The 21,391-nt window shown below is 39.9% G+C and overlaps 1 protein-coding gene across 1 annotated transcript in view; it reads right to left on the bottom strand.

Moving 5' to 3' along the window:
• SLC35D1 (solute carrier family 35 member D1) overlaps positions 1 to 18,833 on the bottom strand; it is a 47,834-nt gene extending 29,001 nt beyond the window's left edge. The window contains exons 1-8 of the mRNA XM_036256652.1: positions 18,241 to 18,833; positions 17,394 to 17,427; positions 17,210 to 17,296; positions 16,446 to 16,513; positions 14,832 to 14,903; positions 13,917 to 13,985; positions 11,740 to 11,842; positions 5,070 to 5,162 (exon numbers count right to left, since the gene is read on the bottom strand). Of these exons, the coding sequence (XP_036112545.1) occupies positions 5,070 to 5,162; positions 11,740 to 11,842; positions 13,917 to 13,985; positions 14,832 to 14,903; positions 16,446 to 16,513; positions 17,210 to 17,296; positions 17,394 to 17,427; positions 18,241 to 18,443 (729 nt within the window). The 5' untranslated portion in view covers positions 18,444 to 18,833. The remainder of the gene's footprint in view (positions 1 to 5,069; positions 5,163 to 11,739; positions 11,843 to 13,916; positions 13,986 to 14,831; positions 14,904 to 16,445; positions 16,514 to 17,209; positions 17,297 to 17,393; positions 17,428 to 18,240) is intronic.
• Between the last annotated feature and the right edge of the window lie 2,558 nt (positions 18,834 to 21,391).

The raw sequence follows: 21,391 nt of genomic DNA, 5'->3' as shown, positions 1-21,391 counted from the left end.
GTGGTTACTTTATTAGTTTCATGTATATTCTTCCAGTTTATTTAGTGAATAAGATGTATGTGTATATATATTTTTATTGTTCTCTTTTTATTTTACTCAAAAGATAGCATATCACTGTTTTTCACTGTGCTTTTCATTTAACAATTTATCTTGGAGATCTTTTCATTCAATACATAACAAATCTGGGTCAGAAAAACCAGGAGCCCAACAGACAAGAATAGTTTATCAGCACTGGTTACCAGGAATCAGGGTTCATGCCAGCTGTCAGAACAGAAGCCTCGTCTTCATACTGGCAAGCCTTATACTTCTCAGAAACTCTCTCTCAGCCCTGGAAAGGGCCCTACATAGAGAATCAATAAACTTGGTTGATCCAACCTACTCAATTTGCACATGACAAAATTGAGCAGGAGGGCAAAGGGTCTTGTCCAAAGTCAGATCATAGTCAGGGAAAGAATTAAAGATTGCTGGTTCTCTGCCTTCTGGCCCCAAATTCTCTCACCTGTACCACTTACTTTTAGGGACTTGTCACTATCTGCAGAATAAGTTTCAAATTCCTGTATTTAACACTGGTCCCAACAGAAGGAAGCAGGGTATGATGTGGTGGGAAGAGTGAGCGCATTCGTCATAGTCAGGAAATCTGGATTCCAGTCGTGAGCCCTCCTTGGGCCCCCGTTTCCTCATCTGTGGAATAGAGGCCTGAGCCAGATGCTCTCTAAGGTCTCTTCTGAAGTCTCCACAGTCTTTGGTTTCCTTCTTCTTTTAACTATACTGAAGAGTCTGGTTCTTGCAGTCATGCCTGTGCTCATGCTATTAGTTACACTGAATGGACCTTTTCTGTTTCTCTTCCTCCACATCTTTCAAGGCCTACCTTGACTTTCCCTGATATTTACTTACTCGAAAAATGTTCCTTGTGAACAAGCTAAGCACTCCCACCTCAGCACTCAGAACTTGCTCTTCCCTTGCCTAGATTACTCCTTCCAAAGAGCCACAAAAGTCAGTCTCTCAGTTCTACTGAGTCTACTCAAATAAAACTTACAAAGATGCTTTCCCTAACCATCTTATCCAAAACAGGACTTCTCCAATATCTCTCCTCATCTTATTTCTCTTTGTAGCTCTTACTGTTCAATCTATCTCACCCCACTGAAATGCAAGTTCCTTTAAAGCAGCAACATGTCTTATTTTTAAACTTGGAATAGCACCTGACACATAATAAGCACTAAATAAATATTCAGTGAATGAAAGAAATATGATTATTTATAAGCAATTAAGTAACAAGGCCAAGCTGCAGAGACTACATATATATATATATATTTTAGAGAGAGAGACAAAGTGGGAGGGAGACACAGAAACATCCATGTGAAAGCTCAGTATCATTGAACTGCCTCCTGCATGCACCCTCCCCCTACTCCAGGGATCTTGCCCAGACCTGGGCACATTCCCCAAACTGGCAACCTTTCAGTGCTTGGGACGATGCTCAAGCAACTGAGCCACATTGGCCAGGGCTGAGACTCCATTTCTAAAACTACCCTTAGGTGTTTCTCAAGTTTATAATAGCTTGTTTTGTAAGAAAGCCCTGTGTGAAAATCCCAAACAGGGGGAAAATATAAGTCAGAGAGGGAGCGTAGATGTAGTCAGGCAAGCAACAAGGGATCTTTTTGGAGTCAGACAGACAGTCTCTAGTTCTAAGCTCTGCCACTGTACAACCTTAAGCATGTCCTTAACCTCTATAAATAACCTACCTCACAGGTATACAATGAAGATCAGAAAAAATAATTTATGTGGAGCATCATGGCATGTACAAGGCATCATACCCTATAAAGTATTTATAAGGCCAGAAGTAGGCCCAAATTGTTAATATGCGAACAGCTTTATTTAAAGAAAAACTGTTACATGAAAAAGTACCCATTCTTTGAACAATACATGTACATACATGAATGTTTGTACAATTAAAGGTATACATATTTTGGAGGAAAAGCACAGGTCTAAAAGACACACACACTGAAAATGAACCCGACTTACTAGAAAACTCTTACCTGAAATCCTGCCATATATCCCACTCTGTAATGTGAACTCTTTTTGCCAGACTTCAGACAAACAGCCCACTGACTACTGTGAGAGTGAATTTTCCAGTAAAAGAAACAAACTGCAACCTCTTGTAGAATACTATGAGACTCTTGGACACATTAGGCTGTCTGTGGCTTCTACCCATTGTTTCTGTGCTGGTTAATTAAAGCAAACCACTCAACTACCTCTCTAAGTTATATTCTCAATAACAATCCCTAGAATAGGTTAGCATTATTTGTTGCAATTGGTAGATAAGAAAACCAAGCGCTACCTCCTTTGGAAAACCAATCTTGATATTCAACCCACATAAATTTCTTCCTAACCTGAATACTTAATAGTACTGACTGATGGGCATACACTTTGGTGCTAGACCTTACAACATCTCTGTAGTATAACAACTGTCTTCTTTGTGGGCAAGAACTATGTTATATTTCTCATATAATTCCCAAAGAACTTAGCATAGGGCTTTCTTAGCACAAGAAAAATACTCAGAAATACCAATCTAATTGAACTTAAAATGAAATTGAAGTGACTTATCGCAGAAATTTAGGAGTAGAATCAAACTTAGAATTCTTACTTCCTAAGTTTCAAATTCAATTCATAACCTACCAAAACAACACTGATTATTCCTATCACTTATATTTTAATTTTGTGCATAGGCCAAGTTCCTTGAGGCAGTCCATCCCCAACAAGGAGACAGACTTGATCCTTTTCCATTTTATACCCCACAACGCATCCAAAACATTTCTTCCAAAAAACCTGGAATAGTTTATTGCTCTGATGGTGACAGGTCTGCTCCACAAAGTGATAGTATGGTCCTCAAAGGCAAGAATACCACCTAACTCATCTTCTTTTCTCTTATCACCTGAGCCTAACACTGTGAGACACACAATAGCATTTAACTATTTGAGAATGTCAGAGGGAGAGCAGATTAAGGGATAGTGTTAAGAAAAAAATCACGAGATTGTAAGACTGTCAACTTAGTGTGTCCATCTATACCCCAATAAAAGTGTTATAAGAACCACAATACTCTAATAATAAGAGTGAGAATGAACAAACATGTGGGACCAAAAATAGTGGAGTTTGATCACAAAGCAATGAGCTCAGCTTCCATAATTAGTTTATCATCCCAACTTGAAAGTATTTAGATAAACCATTATTCTTCCAAAATAAACCTTTCTTGACCTTTGCCTGGCATTTTCATTGGGGACAAAAGATTACTCAAATTTCACTCACTGCTTAAAAAAAAAGAGAGAAAGGGGAAATCTAAATTACATCCTAATACAGGTGGCAAGTAATTTTTCCACAATGAGTTAACATTCTTAATTATACTGAAGCATTTGAAATTCAATGTGTGTTATTGAAGTATGAAATATGCATGAGTTATGCATATAACTTCTAGTTAAATTATTATCATTCTGGAATGAAGAAACTTCTCTGGTTCAATTTTTTTCAAGTAGCTACTAGTCAGAATTTCAAGTTAATAAAAATTCCATCTTTGCCAAGTTGTGGTTAGGTATAGAATAACCTAACCACATTAATCCTTCCTACTTTCTCATGTACAAATTGGCCTCAAGATTTAGAATAGTCTGTGTTGCCAAGAGGGGCCTGGTTATTTTACATTACATTCTTGCCCCAAAGCTAAAGAGTGAGGGTTGCTTCTGTCAGAGTCTGTGAGAGGAAGGCAGAACACTGTGAGAGGAAATACCAAGTCAAGCCAGGCTTTAAATCTGGACCCTACTACTACCCACAGACAATGTGACACTGGGCTAGTTACTTTGTCTTTCTGAACCTTTATTTCCACATTGGCAAAACGCAGAAAATTCTAATTTTCTGAGGTGTTACAGGGACTACATTACATAAAATACATAAAGTGACTAGCACATAATTGGGACTCAATAAATGTTAGTTTCTCTTCCCACTTTTTTCATGGCCACAAATACCTACTCAACACTATTAGTCAAGTATTAGCCCCATTTTCTACTCTGGTGTCATTTGTAGGCCTGCTGGTAGCCAGGTCACACAGTTCATTAAAACATTTACACATGTTCAAGATAAACTATACCAGTTTTTTTTTTTTCAAGACAGTTCTTGATAAAACAAACAAACAGCTTTAGAAGCAGTCAGCCTTCTGCTACCTTTGATTCAAGAGCAATTTTTTAACAGTCTAACTACTTTCAAAAACCTTTTGTATATTTCAGCTCCCACTGATTTGTGGGAATTGTCCCTGTTATTAGGGTAAATAACCAAAACATTTATTTGGAAAAACTACTAGCCAGGGAAATCATTAGAAGGAACCATGGTTCAAAAATCCTTGACAGAATTCTAGATTTCCATTTACATAGTTTGCAAAATTTTGTGAATTCTAACAAAATGCTATTAATTTTTTGCCTATGAATATGGCCTTGCTTTAGAAAAAAATTCTTGTCTGGATTTATTTTATTACTCTACTCTGGATTTATTTAGCTAAACATTTGCAGAAAATAAGTAAACTATTCTATTATTTGCTATTTATGATTAAGTCACTACACAGTGCAAAATATCTGCTGAGGGAAAAAAAAAAGTTTGGGATTTAAGCCAGGATGACAAATTCTACACTAAAACAGAGAGCTTCTCGAGATGCCTAGAATTTTAAGTATGAAGAATTCTACAATTTCAAGATTTTTTTTTGTTTTTCAAGGATACTTTGCTACTATTTCTATTTTGTAGGTTAGTAGAAATGTAAAAATTTCCTTCCTCTCTCCTTCTGGCTGGTAAGAAAAGGACACTAGTTGGCATGCACTATTTTTATATTGACAGCCAGAGCTATTTTGAGCGATTTTAGTACTATCCAATACTTATGCCAAGAAAAAAGGTTAGCATGACATTAGCAAGCTAAAAAGTAAATTTTCAGTTTTTGGTCCCTTGGTAAGCACAATACTTAATAACTCCACAGTTTATCTTTTCTTTATACATAACAATACAATTTAAAAACATAAGCCATTAAACACAATTAAAAGTCATACCTTTTGTGCATCTCCTGTAAAATACGCAATGGCTAGTGTGGGCAGGATCATGAACAGTGCATTGTAATAGAGCAGACCATATTTTCCCAGCTCCTAGGATAGTAAATAATTAGGTGGTTCATTTGGTTCTAGCAGATAGATATAGAAAACCTTATATTACACACACCCCTCCCCCACAATGTATACAGCAAATTAGGGAAGTTGGAAGTTTTCAAACATCAAGAAATAGCTTAAGCTTTTAAAAAATTACATTTTTAAATTTATTTAAAATAAATTTCTTGAGGGAATTTATTTTCAGAGAAATAAAAATGATATCAACTGTTGCCTCAAAACATGGAAGAGGTTATTTTGAACACACACATCTCTATAGAAATACATCCCTTAAGCCCTTCCCTTTCCAGAATTTTTTTTTCTTTATTGTTGAATGTATTACAGATATTCCTCATTTTCCCCCATTCACCCCCTTCTCCCCACTCCCGCCCCTCTCCTGCCATTTCCCACCCTGTTGTCTGTGTACATTGGTTATGCATCTAAGTTCTTTGGTTTATTTCTTCCCACCCCCAACCCCCTTCCCTTTGAGGTTTGTCAGTCTAGCAACCAATTTGTACTTCTTAATCCTCTCACCTTTTTCACCCATTCCCCCAACCCCCTCCCATCTGGCAACCAACAAAATGTTCTCTGTATCTATGAGAATGTTTCTATTCTGCCTGTTCATTTTATTTGTAGATTCAATTGTCGATAGATATGTATTCATTGCCATTTTGTTTGTTCATAAATTTTATCTTTTCTTCAAAAAGACCCTTCATCATTTCATATAATAATGGTTTAGTGGTGATGAACTCCTTTAACTTTTTCTTGTCTGGGAAACTCTTTATATGGCCATCAATTCTAAATGACAGCTTTGCAGGATAGAATAACCTTGGTTGTAGGTTCTTGCTTTTCAACACTCTGAATATTTCTTGCCACTCCCTTCTGGCCTGCAAAGTTTCTTTTGAGAAATCAGCTGACAGTCTTATGGGAACTCCCTTGTAGGTAACTAACTGCTTTTCTCTTGCTGCTTTTAAGATTCTCTCTTTGTCTTGAACATTTTGCATTTTGATGATGATGTGTCTTGGTGTGGGCCCATTGGGGTTCATCTTGTTTGGGACTCTCTGTGCTTCCTGGACTTGTATGTCTGTTTTCTTCACCAAGTTAGAAAAGTTTTCTGCCATTATTGTTTCAAATAGGTTTTCGATTTCTTGTTCTCTCTCTTCTCCTTCTGGCACCCCCAAGATATGAATGTTGGCACACTTGAAGTTGTCCCAGAGGCTCCTTACACTATCCTCATTTTTTTTTTATTCTTTTTTTCTTTTTGCTGTTCTGATTGGGTGTTTTTTGCTTCCTTATATTCCAAATCAATGGTCTGATTCTTGGCTTTACCTCCTCCACTACTGAATCTGTGTAAACTATTCTTTATTTCAGTTAGCGCCTTCTTCATTTCTGACTGTGCATCCATCATTTCTGACTGGTCCTTTTTATGCTCTTGAGGCCCTAAGTTCACTGAGGTTCTCACTAAGTTCATTGAGCATCCTTATAAGCAGTATTTAGAACTCAGCATCTGTTAGGTTGCTTATCTCCATTTCGCTTATTTTCCTGGAGTTTTGTTCTGTTCTCTCATTTGGGACCTGTTTGTCTCATTTTGACTGCTTCCCTGTTTGTTTCTGTGTATTACTTAATGAGAGGTATGGGACTAGCTGAGACCAGATGCTGCTTATTTGAAAGAATTTAGGAAAACCTGAAGCACAATCCAAGGCAGGCCAATTCTATAGTTAAGCAACTGGCAACAGCTTGGGTGGGTCTGAAAGTTGGGTGGGGCGGGACCTCAGGGAATCACCAGGGCAGGGCAACCAGTGTGAGCCAGGTTGTTGGAGCCCCAGATAAGGCTGTCTGCTGCCCCGGGGAAGGGCTCACCAAAGGAACAAGGCCTCTGACAGCATGTTTGTCCCGGAGAAAGCGTCCTCTCCAGCCCTCGCTCCAATGCCAAACAGCTCAGTTCTTCCCTGTATGTCTCTGGTGCCCCTCGAGCTGCCTCCCCTCCAAGCTTAGAGGGAGTGAGTTCGATAATTCTGAACATGGGCCCTTTAAGAGGAGCTGCCTGGGGTTCCAGCTGCCTCAGCCTCCCTGAGCCTCAGTTCCCACTGGTTTTCCAGCCAGAAGTTATGGGGACTTCTCTTCCTGGCACTGGGACCCTGAGCGGGGCACCTGGTGTGGGGCGGGGACCCCTCAGTCCTCAGGGAGGACCTTCCCAGCCAAAGTGTCCTCCTGATTTTTATCTGCCCCACGTGGGTGTGGGACCAGCCCCTCTGCCTCCGCCCCTCCTGTCAGTCTCGATGTGGCTGCTTCTTTAATTCTGTAGTTGTAGGACTTCCATTAGGCTTGATTTCAGGTGGTTTTGAATGATAGTTGTTCAGTATTTTAGTTGTAACTTTGATGTGGTTGTGGGAGGAGGCGATACCGCGTTTACCTACGCCGTCATCTTGACCAGTCTCCCCCTTTCCAGAATTGAATCAAAAGGATCTAGACACACAGACATAACTTCCCAGTGAAGTATTTCTGAAAATGTATATGTGAAATGTATTAAAAATTAAAATTACTATATCTATAATTCCTAAAACATAGCATGACTAGTAACCTCTGCTGCCGGGGAGCAGTGAAGGACCACACACATCTTCAAACACAGAGAGCTTATGAGAACTCTGGGTCTACCTCTGACTCACACACTTCTGGGACATTCACCGGGAAGCAGAATCACCTATAAAAGTAGGCCTGAGTTTGGGGGGTCGGGCAGGGGGAGGGGTGAAGAAGTGAGGATAGGGACATAATATTTGCCTAACTTCTGTGACTGAAAGATCACTGAATTATGTAAAAAGTCCAACTGTCTTCTCAAAAGAAGCTTTGAAAAACTGGAAACAAAGATCCACCAATAGAAAACTGGTTGATTAGACTATGATACAACCAACCATACAATGAAACATTATGCAGCCACTACAAATGTTTAATAATACTGAAACATGTTCATGAAACAGTACTAGATGAAAAATGTAGTTTAGAAAATATTATATAACATTGCTCTTTAAAAATTTTACACAGCCCTGGCCAGTTTGGCTCAGCGGTTAGAGTGTCGGCCTGCGGTCCAGAGAGACCCGGGTTCGGTTCCCACTAAGGGCATGCACCTCGGTTGCAGTTTGTCCCCGGCCCTGGTTGGGTCATGCAGGTGGCAGCCACTCGATGTGTACCTTTCATGTTGATGTTTCTCTCTCTCTTCCTCTCTCTTCCTCTCTCTCCCTCCCGCTCTATCTGAACAAAAAATGAAAAAATGTCCTCGGGTGAGGATTACAAAAATAAAAAATAAAAATAAATAAAAATTTTACACATAGTTAAGTGTGTACACACACACACATACTAAATGATATCCACCAAAACAGTGCTTTTCACTTGATGGTAGAATCAAGGAAGATTTATATATTTTTTCCTCTTATCTATGTTTTCTACTACTTTTATTATAAATATGTATTATTTGTGATTTCTTTAAAGTTAATGTTTTAAATTCAATAGCTGCATTCATGTCTCAAATGCAGTACTAAGTTTTTATGCCATATGACTCATACTCAAAGGACCATAATAAGCAGTCCTGGGATTACAGGTAATAAAACTCCTGTTTTATTAAAAGCTTCTAAATGTGGCTAAACTGCTTCTTAGATAAACCAAAAAACTGATGGCTACCACCACAAGCATCAGTGGTAAAAAGGTACACATTGTTTCTAAGGCAACAAGAAAAAAAGCCATACGACAAAACCACCTTCAACAATAGGTATTCAGTCAACCAGAGACATGAATGTTATCCATCCTTTAAAGAGGATGCTTACACACCACAGGAAACACACACATACACACACATGCACACCCATCCAGACAACAGACAAATGCCAAAAACTTAAATGCCAAACTGTTCTGTTTTTCTTTTCACATTTTAACTGCTTTAAATATTTTTCCCCTGCCTTCTTAAAGAGAGTAGACTAAAATTTAATTTAGGCCTTCATCATAAACATGCATTATCATATTGTGTGTTTTTTCTTTATAGACCTTGGAGAGAGGAAGGTAGAGAGAGAGAAACATCAATGTGAGAAACATCGATGGTTGCCTCCTGCACATGGCCTGAATGGGGATCAAACGGGGATCAAACCCAAACTCTGGGTATGTGCCCTAACCAGGAATGAAACCTGCAACCTTTCCACTAGGCTCCAACCAACTGAGCCACACCAGCCAGGGCTATATTTTGTTCTTATATGGTGTTGCCCTTAAGGCTGTTTAATAGCCCCTGAATCATTTTTCAGTACTTCCGTCAGATTTTTATCGTTTTCCTGCTTGTTTCTCTTGTTTTTAGCTGGTCTTTTATACTGCTGGTGAGCTTCTCTGCTTCTAAATAGAATTCCATCTTCTAGTTTGTTGCTCCTAACACATGAACTATGAAAAGCAGAACAATATGCTTAAAAGGTTTCTTACAAATAGGTCACAAGTCCTTTCTGAGGAACTAAAGGGCTCTCCTTGGAATGAAATACTCAGAAACCCTCTTTGCTTTTTTTCTAGGTTCTAGGATATACTACAGACTGCTGTACAATGTGGTAGCCACTAGCCATATGCAGCTATTTCAATTTAACTATAATTACATTAACTACCGATTCAGTTCCTCAGTTGTACTAGGGACTTATCAGTGTTCAACAGCCACAGGTGGCTAGTGGCTACCATTAATGGACAGCAGAAATACAGAAAATGTCCATCGTCACAGAAAACTCTATTAGATAGTACTGTCTGTGAGAGCTGAGGCTGCCGGACAAATGAAATATTATTATTCCCATCTGTTTTCCACAAATGGGCTGAAGGAAAAAAAACAAAATACACAATAAAACTAAATCTCTAAATGGTCCCTTTTATTTAGCTATTTCAAAAAGATAAAAAGTTTTTAATAGTAGTTTCCATTAAAATGCAATGATCATATTGAATTGTCATGGTAAGAATATGGAGAACACGCCCTGGCCGGTTTGGCTCAGAGGTTAGAGCGTCGGCCTGCGGTCCGGAGAGACCCGGGTTCAGTTCCCGCTAAGGGCATGTACCTGGGTTGCAGTTTGTCCCCGGCCCTGGTTGGTCGTGTGGGTGGCAGCCACTCGATGTCTCTTTCACGTTGATGTTTCTCTCTCTCTCTCTCTCTCTCTCTCTCTCCCACTCTATCTGTACAAAAAATGGAAAAATGTCCTCGGGTGAGGATAAAAAAAAAAAAAAAGAATATGGAGAACAAGACATAAAAGGCATGTTTAAAGAAAATTTGTTGGGCCCAGGCCCGTTTTGCTCAGTGGTTAGAGCGTCGGCCCGCGGACCAGAGAGTCCCGAGATTGGCTCCCACTAAGTGCAGTTTGTTTCTGGCCCTGATTGGGGTTGTGTGGGTGGCAACCATTCAATGTGTCTCTCGCATTGATGTTTCTCTCTCTTTCTCTTCCTCCCTCTCTTCTCTCTGCTCTATCTGAAGATAAATGCAAAAATGTCCTCGGTTGAGGATAAAAAAAAAAAGAAAATTTGTTGGAAACACATCTACATTGTCCCTAGTTCTTCAAGGATATTAGAAATAAACATTCTCTGAAAATGAGAGCTATCAGGATGGCCATGCATTTTATGGTTCTTTCTGGAGAAGGCAGAACCCCTCACCAACACGATACAAACTCAATACTAATACCTCTACAGAGTAAGAAAGGCATTGGTATTTATGATCTAATCGCCAAAAAAGAGCCTAAATAGTTTCAGAAACACTGTACAAACTAGGCAATAAGGTCATCTGACTAAAACTAAGCAGATAAAGTCATCTGACTGAAGAGAAAACACAAATAGGAAAATAAGATAAAGCCACAGTCAGTTACAATCAGATAAAATCACCAGCTATTCAGGAAAAACTATGGTGACATCTATGGTAAGTATCTCATGTGGGTCCCCATATAGGATACATCGTGATAGAAAGGACAACTCCTTCAGTAACAACCGATGATATGTAAAGCTCAGTTCCATACAGCTTCTTCTTATAATAATGTAATCTTATACCATAACATAGTAAAGCAGTGTTGCTCAAATACTCAGCTTTCTGACGATCTGACTATATATCTAAAAATAAAATTTGGTGTGCCTATATTCAAAGTATATAGTAGACAAACTAACAGCAAATACCTTTAAAGCCATTGTGTGCATGCTACAAGTTGAGAGAAAAGAGCTGGGTATATAACGTTCATGTGTGTGAGATCTAGGCCAGGGAACTCGGTGTTGTCCCTGAGACAGAGAGATCCTAACGCTCCCTAAAGTTTCCCATTATTTGTAGGACAAATACACAAAGTCCATTCTTCTTCTGCAGCCTCTTCCAACACACTTCTCCTCAAATCTGCTCAAGCACTTTCAGATATTTCTTTCTTGTCCAGGTCCCTCACCAAGTTCTCTAAAATATAACCATGAACTTTTCTCTACCCTTGGAGATCCCGTTTCTTTCCTACCCCTCCTACGTATCTTTCTTTATTCCCTGCTTCTTCTCTAATGAATTGACATTTTCATTCCCAAGATCAGTAAACATCTCTTAAAGAAACTTTAGATTGCCACCTACCTTTGAATCTAATTTTTGTTTTACGTATGCACCATTTGCTGCTGTCAGGACATCATTTATTAGAATAAAAACATATCCTTCTAGATCAAATGCCAAGTCAGAGCTGCAAAACATAAGCAACAATTTAACAACTTACATTTAAAGAACATGCATTTGATTTTAAGTAGGTCTGAACAGAATATTTGTAAGAACATATATATTCTTTTCTAGGTAAATGAACATTAGGCATTTTATCAACTACTAGTATTTCTTGACTTTTAGTTACAAACTGCAATTTTATCCTTAAAAGAGTCTTCAGAAATGAGAAGCACTAACACTTAAAATCACTAGCAATAAACAATCATGTCAGTTAAACAGCACACTGCTCTGAATTCAAAGTCAGACAACAACAAGCAACAAAATTCTCTACTACATCTGAAGCAGCCAGAAGGCACCAGAACTCAATTTCACAGGTAAGAAAATGAAAAGAATGAGTTGTTAACATGTCATTTTCCAAAGGTTCACACAAAAGGTACGACTATTTTGCACAGGTGGCTGGGCCACTAGGTGGAATTTCTGAAGTGTGGATCATGGTTAGTTCTAACTGAGATCAAGCTACAACAGTGTCCGAAAGCACACAGTAGGAACTCAAATACTGAGATAATTGCTTAATGTGCCTATGCGGTATAATTAGTGGCATTAGGGAAACTGAAGTTTTTTAGTATTTAGTAGAGATAAGAATGTCTTAAATTCAACAGAATAAATGAAACTCTAAGAAAAGTATGCCTTCATATTTTAGCATCCTAGCTAAATAGTGGTCCCACCTACTGTGATTTTGCAAAGATAGCACGTGTTTGTATCTAAACTACTATTACTACTACTACTACTACTACATGGAACAAGACTTCTGAGGAACTCTATGCCAATTGCAATTTAGGCAGAACTAGCCTATGCACACACACCCTTTCAAGCAGCCTGACAACCCCCTAACTTCAGACTCCCTTCCTCCCAATCTCTTTCCCAAGTAAAAGTTTCTAATTAGGCAAGGCTGGTCCAGATTGCAATCCTCCTCAGAAACTTTGCAGGCCAGATGTTAGCCCTGAGGAACCCCTATCGTTTGGCTCAATGCTGTATCCCACCAGCTTCAAGGAAATGCTTCAAAAAGAAAGGCAGGATGCTCACATAGGATTTTTTTCCAAGGAGGCAATATCTAGAGGGAAAAGCAGTTAGCTATATAATAAAATTCTAGTAACCAATTATTCCAAGCCCCGCTCTTTTAAACAATAAAGTTTCACTTGGAGATTTTGGGTGGAATAGAATTTTTTAGATTGCTCCTCCCACCCCCATCTATACCACAGGGATATGATGAAGGTAGATGAGCCAATCCAAGAGGTTCACTGGAACTCCCAAATGAAAAAAATAAGTCAGGCAGAATTTGTGGCATTAGCAAACCCACATATGCATATCCTGGGCTGAGTAAAATGTTGTAGAAGGCTTCTAGCCATCACTTTAATTTTCTGAGTCTTTGAATATACACTTTCTCCCTCTATTTGAAAACTAAAACTTAAGAGTGATGAAAAAAACTTTAATAATTCAATAGACTAAGTTACAGCATTTGTGATATATCTTAAGTGAGGCCAAATAAAGCAATTCTATTATTTATTTTTCCACAAGGCAAATAATTCATTATCACTTGCCTTTTCTGAGACACTATTTTCTTTAGCAGTATGCAGAGTAAAACATGCCACATGGTTTATAAAAGCACCAGGCACAGATTCAAATTCCAGCCAGCTCTACTGTTTACTAGCTTATGACTTTGAACAAGTTACTGAATTTAGGTTTTAGTTTCCTCAACTATAAAACAGAAAACTATACCCATATCTTTCAGAGTTGTGAATACATAACTAATATGTAAAAATGTCAAACATATTGTGTGGCATGTGGTATGTGCTCAATCAGAAGACAGTATATAATAAATCCTAAATAACATGAATTTAAGTTTTAAGAATCCCAAGAATCTGATTTTGCCGGCCTTGATCTTAACAAACCCCAAAAGATTGAACATTTGAAAAACCTTTTGGATGCTCTTCAAAGGTATAATTCTTATTTAACCTATAAATATTATCTTTATTGGCAATTGATCATTAATTATTAATAATCTGTAATGTGCTCTAGGTTTATATAGGTCCATGTCTTACCTGGCAGCTACAAAAGCTCCAATAATCATTGCAAATACAGTCATCTTAATACTCCAAGAAAAAGTCTTCCTATAAAAAAAATTTTTTTTAATATACACACATGGCTTTATTCACAAAGATATGTTAAGGCACAAAAAAATATGTTATCTTTGATAAAAGCTATAAACAGTCATATTTTAAATGTTTTCAAGGAACTGGATATTTAAAAGAACTCCTCTGATGAGCAAAAACTTATTTTGTTATATAAATAAGTATACTCATTTATTTCTTTCTTACCATTTGTTATTATTGACCTTGAATTTCAGCAAATCGGAATTTCTTTAAGTAGAAAAAGGTCACACACATTTATAGTAAAAGTAGCCAAGACAGGAACACTATTTAAAACCTATACTGCCCTGGCTGGGTGGCTCAATTGGTCGGAGCATTGTCCTGTACACCAAAATGGTTTGGTTACCAGTCAGGGCACATACCTGGGTTGCAGGTTTGATCCCTGATCAGGGCGACGATGGGAGACAACTGATCAATGTTTCTTTCTCCCATCGATGTTTCTCTCTCCCTTCCCCTCTATAAAAATCAATAAAAACATATCCTCAAGTGAAAATTAAAAAAAAACAACCCAAAAACTATACTGATGTTTCTGACCCAGCTTCACCCAGTGGCAGCAGTAGGTATAGGAATTCCTGAAAGCATATCTCATGTTCAGATAGGTTTCTAACTCCAATTTATAACCTTCCCAACTACTGCTCCCATAAACTTTCCTATAGCAAAGGGATAAAGTTGCTTAAACTTTCCAAAAGATTAAGTAGAAGCAAGACAAATAATTTTAATACTTTTATTAAATAATTATTATGCTGGGTACCTTTTCAAAATTATTTAAGTTTGTTAAAGACTACATATATTAGAAATTTAGCTCACTTAAGTAAAACTCCTTCAGCAAACATTGTAAACAGGATGGAGAACCTTCTCAGAACTGTAAACATTGGCAAGCTGAAAAATAAATAAAAGATAATTAGGTGAAATAAAGTTTAGCAATGTATTTTTTTAACTGTTTTAAAAGATTCTCCAAATTAGTATTTTAAAACTTCTATGCTGATTAATCTGTAATTAAATTAAACCCTATTTCTCTCTAAAAAATAATCTTTATTTGAAAGCCTGAAAAGGTTACTTTAACAGAACTACTAGCAGAGAGAAACACTAAACTAACTCTAAAATAGTCGAGATCATACATCTATTATCAAAGACTATTAACAGCCACTTCTTAAATTTTACTTATTATGTATATACCCTGGGGAGTAACCAAGTTAGTCTTTAAGAGAAAAAGACCTCTTTCTCCTTTCTTTACTGGACGCTCCTCCACTTCCATCCCTGCAAACAACACCTATGATAATTTTATTTCATGAGACATTCCTTAATTGTCCTTTTGTGGAAGTAATTTTGTCTTCTTCTAAATTCCCAGAGTATTTTGCTTGTAGTGCTCAAACATACAACCTCTTATAATATAGTTAGTTATGAATATAGCTAATCTCACTGCAAAGTGCCTTATATTTAGTTGGCAATCAAAGATAGAGTGTGGGTGGGTGGGTGGGTGGATGGATGGATGGAAGGAAGGAAAAGAACAAACTCTATTAAGCAGCCTTTGCAGAAGGTCTGCATTTCTTTCCAAGTGGGTAATGAGATGGAAAAAGATGCCCCACCCATGATAAATTTAACTTTCATGGAACACTTTCCAGAGATATCATCATGGTCATTCTGTCAAGTTCTTGGGTCTAAAGAAAGAGGAAATGAAAAACAGCTTGTCTCTGATCCTCAGAGATCTCCCCATTCTGTTTTACAATCATCCAGTAAGTATGCCAGGGGTTTAGCTCACATGGAAGTGTTGAAGCCATGGGTTTCTGTTAAATGGTTTCCTTGTGCATATAATTTTAACATCACATACACCCAATACATACTATACTCCTTAAGTGCAGAAGTCAAGAATTAGGTTATAGGATAATAAGACAGTATTGTCATAGACAGCTATCACATGCCTTTACAGTTATACGGCCATGAGTAAAATACTAATCATACTTAAATCAGGGTTCCAGTTAATGTTCTTTTAACATGTTTTAAAAAAACTACAGAAGTTCTCATATCCAACCTTTGATTTTGCTTGTGGAATTTGTCAAAAATATAATATTTATAAGCTGTATTAAGAATTTAAATCCCAAAGGCCTGGCTACTATATCCCTCACTACTATAGATCTGGAAAAATAATGAAAATGTCCTATCACAACATTTTATAACATTTTAAGACTTTTATCATCAAACTGAGGGATAAAAACCCAAAAACAATAAAAAAATCCTCTTTCTCTTTAAACTTAAAGAGCTTAAACTAAAACCTTTAGTGTAATCTACATTATTTAGTAACAGAAGCTTTCTGGTCCTTTCATTTATTTCAGAATCAATAACAATGTGTTAAATTTTTGGCATTCAAATACAATGTTAAGAATACATTATATAACCTCACTAGGAAAATAAAGTTATCCATACTTCAGTTTCTTTGTGCTGAACAGTCCCGTGATTTGGTTCCCAAAATATAGTAGAGGTAGTGGAAACGTCTAGAAAATTTAAAAAGGGATAAAAAACTCAATAATAAAGATACCTAAAACAGGGCCTTTCAAACAGAAACAGTTGTGTTTACATGATTAGATTATTTCCCTTTAGAACATAAGATTAGTTCTCATACACAATTTTGGCCCCCATATAGTGCCCAAACAAAATTATTCCTTAATAAACAGCACAAGTATGGCAGAAAGAGAGGGAAGCATGGGGGGAGGAGGCCAGGGCTGAATATGACTATGATCAAACATGTGGGACAAACACATCGTTTACTTTAAAATATGATAATGTATTACCCCACAGCTCTAATGTCAGCAGAAAAAGAAAATGCATTTCATCTTCATGTGGAGTCAAGCAGATGCAGACAGAAGAATAAGAAAATACACCCGAAGAATAATAAATGAAGAATACACTGGCTAGATTAGATGTAGAAATGCAAACCAGTTGCATTTCCAAAAAGTGTTCATTAATTAAAACACAACACATGATTTCTAGGGGCTCCCTCCCCCCTTAATTTTAAAGAGATTGTGGAACTTTTAAATAATAGCTATGACATTTATTCTTTACCTTCATTATACCCACTCTGGATTGGGCGACAATTTTTTAATATGCAAGTCACTGATTTTAAAAAAGTGTGTGTGTGTGTGTGTGTGTGGTGAGTTCTTTTCGGAAAATAAAGTATTAATTAATTTTACCTTTCGAGGTACATTACTGTCAAGGTCAGGAAACTTGACCACTCTGAGCGCCTTTCCCACCCAGAGAAGTGCCACGGTAGCCACCATCTGTAAACAGAGAACACAGATTCACTGTTCTACATATAAGGACACACTGAGAACTTCTAACGACATAAACCACGTAATGCTGAAGATTCCAACTAACCTGGCCAAGTCCAACACATAGTGAGGAGGGAAATCTACAAAATGGTAGAGAGGGAGAGAGAGAGAGAAAAAAAACAGGGTCAGAAAACCCCAACGTAGCTCGGTGAATTCAATTAGCATATCGCAACCTTACAGTGCCTTTTGATAGAAAACACACCAATGTCAGCCCCCAGTCCACGTGAAAATCGGTGAGAAAAATCCCTGCGCGTGGCCAGGCAACACCGCTGGTTTTGTAGCCTCGAGCGGCCACTTGCCTCATCTTGTCCGATTCTACCATTTCAGTCCGCTGCCTGCAACGGATTTTTGGAAGGAAATGAAGACATAGGTTTCTTCAAGGGTCTCACGCCTTTAAGGGAGAAATGCTCCTGCCTCGGGGTTCCAGTGACAGCATCTGGCTCCTTTTACAGGGGCTTGAGGATGCGCAGGTCGGCGGAGGCTGTCAGCGAATTCGGGGAACCTGGGAGCCCCGGCCCCCAGCCCGGGCTGCGGAGGGAGGGCATCCCCCGCTCTGCTCCCCGCCTGGCATGCACAGGGACCAACAGGTCAGGAAGCAACTTCGCTGCAGCGCTCGGAAGGGCAGGGCTGCGGGGCGCTGCTCGGCGGGCACGGCAGCCAGGCGCTCTCGGAACGCGCCGGGCCGCCCGGAGCTCCGCGCCCGCAGCAGGACCGCCGCCCCGGCCGGCGCGCGCAGCCGGCTCCGCCGCCCCGGCCGCGTGTCAGCCGCCCGCCCTCCCCAGCTCCCCGCCAACTTTGTTCAGCTTTAACTTTGGCAGCCAAAGTCCAGGGAGCCGGCGTCCCTCCGCCGCCCGCTCCTGTCCGCGGCCTCGGCCCCGCCGCCTCGGCCCTACCTGTAGTTGGTGAGCACGCTCTTGTTGACCACCACGATGAGGAAGGAGCTCACGCCGTAAAAGCCTGCGGCCAGCAGCTTCAGGAACACGGTCAGCGTTTCGGCCGACGCCATCCCCAGCTCCTCCTCATGTCTGTGTGTGGAGGCTTTCGCGGGGGCTTCTCCTTTAACCCGGGCATGCTGACGTCTATGAACTTCCGCCATGGCTGCGGCGGCCTGTGAGGGGAGCGGCGGGCGGGCCCGGCGGCGGGCGAGCGGCGCGGGGGGCTTGCGGCGGCGGCTCGCGGGGCGCTCGCGGGGCCGGCACCGGCGCACTGGGCCGGCCGCGCGCTCTCCGCCCCGGCTCCCCGCACGGCCGCCGGCCGTCCCCGCCCAGGGGCTGGAGCGCCGGGGTTCACACCCCCGGGACTTTGCTCGGGCAGGGTGCACCGCGGGGTCAGAGGGGAGGGGCTGTGCGCCGCTAGGCCTGGGCAAGGGATGCAGAGGGCCGGGAGAAGGGCGTGCGGCCACCTGAGTGCGGGGCGAGGGGGCGAGGCAGCCCGCGGGCCGCTCGGAGGAGACACCGGAACGCCAGGCTGCAAAGCACAGCCGCCGAGCGACGCCGCCACCCCGCGCCTGCGCGCAAGCCGCGCTGGGTCTCCTCGCGGCCACGCACCTGGGTTCGGGGAGGCTGGGCCCGCGGGGCTGAAGCCTCCTTTGCAGATAACGGCCTCGACATAACGCGTGCCCTCGCCACTCGGTAACAGGTGGCTGGCCGCGCAGTTCACGGATTGTGTGCGTCTAGACTCATTTTGGAGGCTCTTTTGGTCTCTCTTGCAGAGGGTCAAAGCCATTCAAAAGTTAGGTGGATCAAAAGTAAACATTCAACTTTTCATTCTGCATTGCCTCAGGCTTGACATTTTCTGAACCCAGAAAATATAAAAAATACGCTCTGAGATCAAGGAAGAATTTTTTAAGGAAAAATATTGACATGTCCAAAAATGTAGCAAGAGAATAAAGCAGCTTGTGGACTGGTGAAAGAACAGGGTGTTGGGAGCTGGGTTTCAATTCCAGATTTCCTAGAAATGCCTCCTCACTAGCTGTGTGCTCTTGGGCCCGTTACTTGAGCTCTCTGAGCCTGCATCTCCTCATCTCGATGAAGGGAAGGTTAGCACAGAACCGGTTTTCAGGAAATGGTAGCTATTATATAACAAACAAATCATTATTATCAGCTTGAGCAAATAAATGACATATCTAATTTTAATGTCAAGAAATAAAAGAACTATGAATTATTTCTCTGAATATTTTGGCTATATCTTTTCATCTCTATATTTTTCAATTGTAAAAATATATATAACAAAGTTACCATTTCAAACTGTTTTTATTGTAAAATGTGCATAATATAAAATGTATTACTTTAAGACTTTTTGAGTGTACAGTTCAGTAGCATTAATTACACTGACATTATGGTGAACTGTTACCATTACCCATCTCCAAAACATTTCATCATCTCAAATTGAAATTATATAACCACTAAACAGTAACTGCCCCCAGCCTCTAGGAACCACTATTCTACTTTCAGTCTCTATGAATTTGACTATTCTAGATACCTCATATAAGTGGAATCATACAAAGTCTGTCCTTTTGTATCTACCTTATTTCATTTAGCATGTTTTCAAGTTCATCCACATGTAACGTGTCAGAATGTCCTTACATTGTATGCATCTTTTGATCTATAACCTTTGACTTGTTATGGGAACACCTGGTTCATCTGATGTTCCTTAGAAGCAACTGGCACATGGGGTGAAATTCTTAACATGGCTCACAGGGCTTAGGTAATGTGACTCCTGCCCACATCTCCTCATATTTCTCTTCCTAAGCTTCAGCTAAGTCAAATTACACCCATCCCCTAAAGAACAATGTGGGTTCCAGTGTCTTTACTTCTGTGTGTTTGGTCTCATTCCCTCCACCTGTAATGCTTTTTGTCTCAATCCCATACTTTCCTTCAGTATTTAGGCAAAACATTACCTCCACTCTGAGTACCTTCCTTCACACTGCTGTCCACAGAATTGACATTTCTCCTTTATACCCTTTGTGCATCCCCTTTATAGAGGCTCTGAAATTACATGTTTACATGCCAGTCTGTTCCACTAGACAGTGAGCTTCTTGAGAACTGGGAGAAGCAGGGACACTAGGACAGTTTACATGTTTTTGTTAAGTGAATCAATGAATGATATCATTTTTATATTGTACATCTTGCTAAGTGGAATTGCTAGCAGAAAAATTTTCTTTGTAATTAAATTCTTTCTATCAAAACATTGCTTTAGCCATTATGTTTCTCCATGAGGAAAATGAATTCTGTACACTATTTGTTAACATGACTCATATTTTCTCTTTTCCCCACACTTCTCACTTGTCCCTTGTTGCTCTCTTCTTATGCTGAAATTAATGTAGGCCTTTTTGGGTAGTCACTTTCATTAACCAATTTCTGTTTCACTGCCAGGCTAGATCACACCCAATGCCCTGCTATGTTGCATCACTGATTACATTATAGCCAAGGAACAAAGGTTATCTGTGTTTTCTATTTGAACAATGCTTTTGAAATTCTGAGAAGGAAAAAGCAGGAAAGATTAAAGGAGCATGAAGCTTCTCTGGACCGCAGGCCGACGCTCTAACCGCTGAGCCAAACTGGCCAGGGCAGCATGAAGCTTCTCTGCAGTGCCTCATACTTCTGTATGTTGGGCTGTAAGGAATGATTTAGGGAGGCTCAATGTGTGTGTGTGTGTGTGTGTGTGTGTGTGTGTGTGTGTGTGTGTCCCAGACATGAAACAGCTCTGGCCACCAACACAGGCATCAAACTAGAATGAACTAAGTCCTGTACGTCTGCTTTGCCCCTGACTGATATAAGGGAACCCCAATTAGGTGTATCCTTTCCTATTGCTAGGGGGTTTATACTATGTGTGTGTGTATGTTTTTCCCCCCTAATCCTCACCAGAGGATATTTTTCCACTGATTTTTCTTTTTTTAGATAAAGTGGAAGGGAAGGAGAGGGACAGAGAGAAAGAAACATCAATGCGAGAGAGACACATGGATTTATTACCTCCTGCACAACCTTAGGGTCCAGGGATCAAAACTATGCCCTCAACCGAGAATCAAATCTGTGACTCTTTGGT

Source organism: Molossus molossus, unplaced genomic scaffold (genome assembly GCF_014108415.1).
Source record: "Molossus molossus isolate mMolMol1 unplaced genomic scaffold, mMolMol1.p scaffold_m16_p_12, whole genome shotgun sequence".
Classification (NCBI taxonomy): domain Eukaryota; kingdom Metazoa; phylum Chordata; class Mammalia; order Chiroptera; family Molossidae; genus Molossus; species Molossus molossus.
The sequence above is the reverse complement of the archived record's forward strand: the minus strand, read 5'-3'. Positions and strand labels throughout refer to the sequence as shown.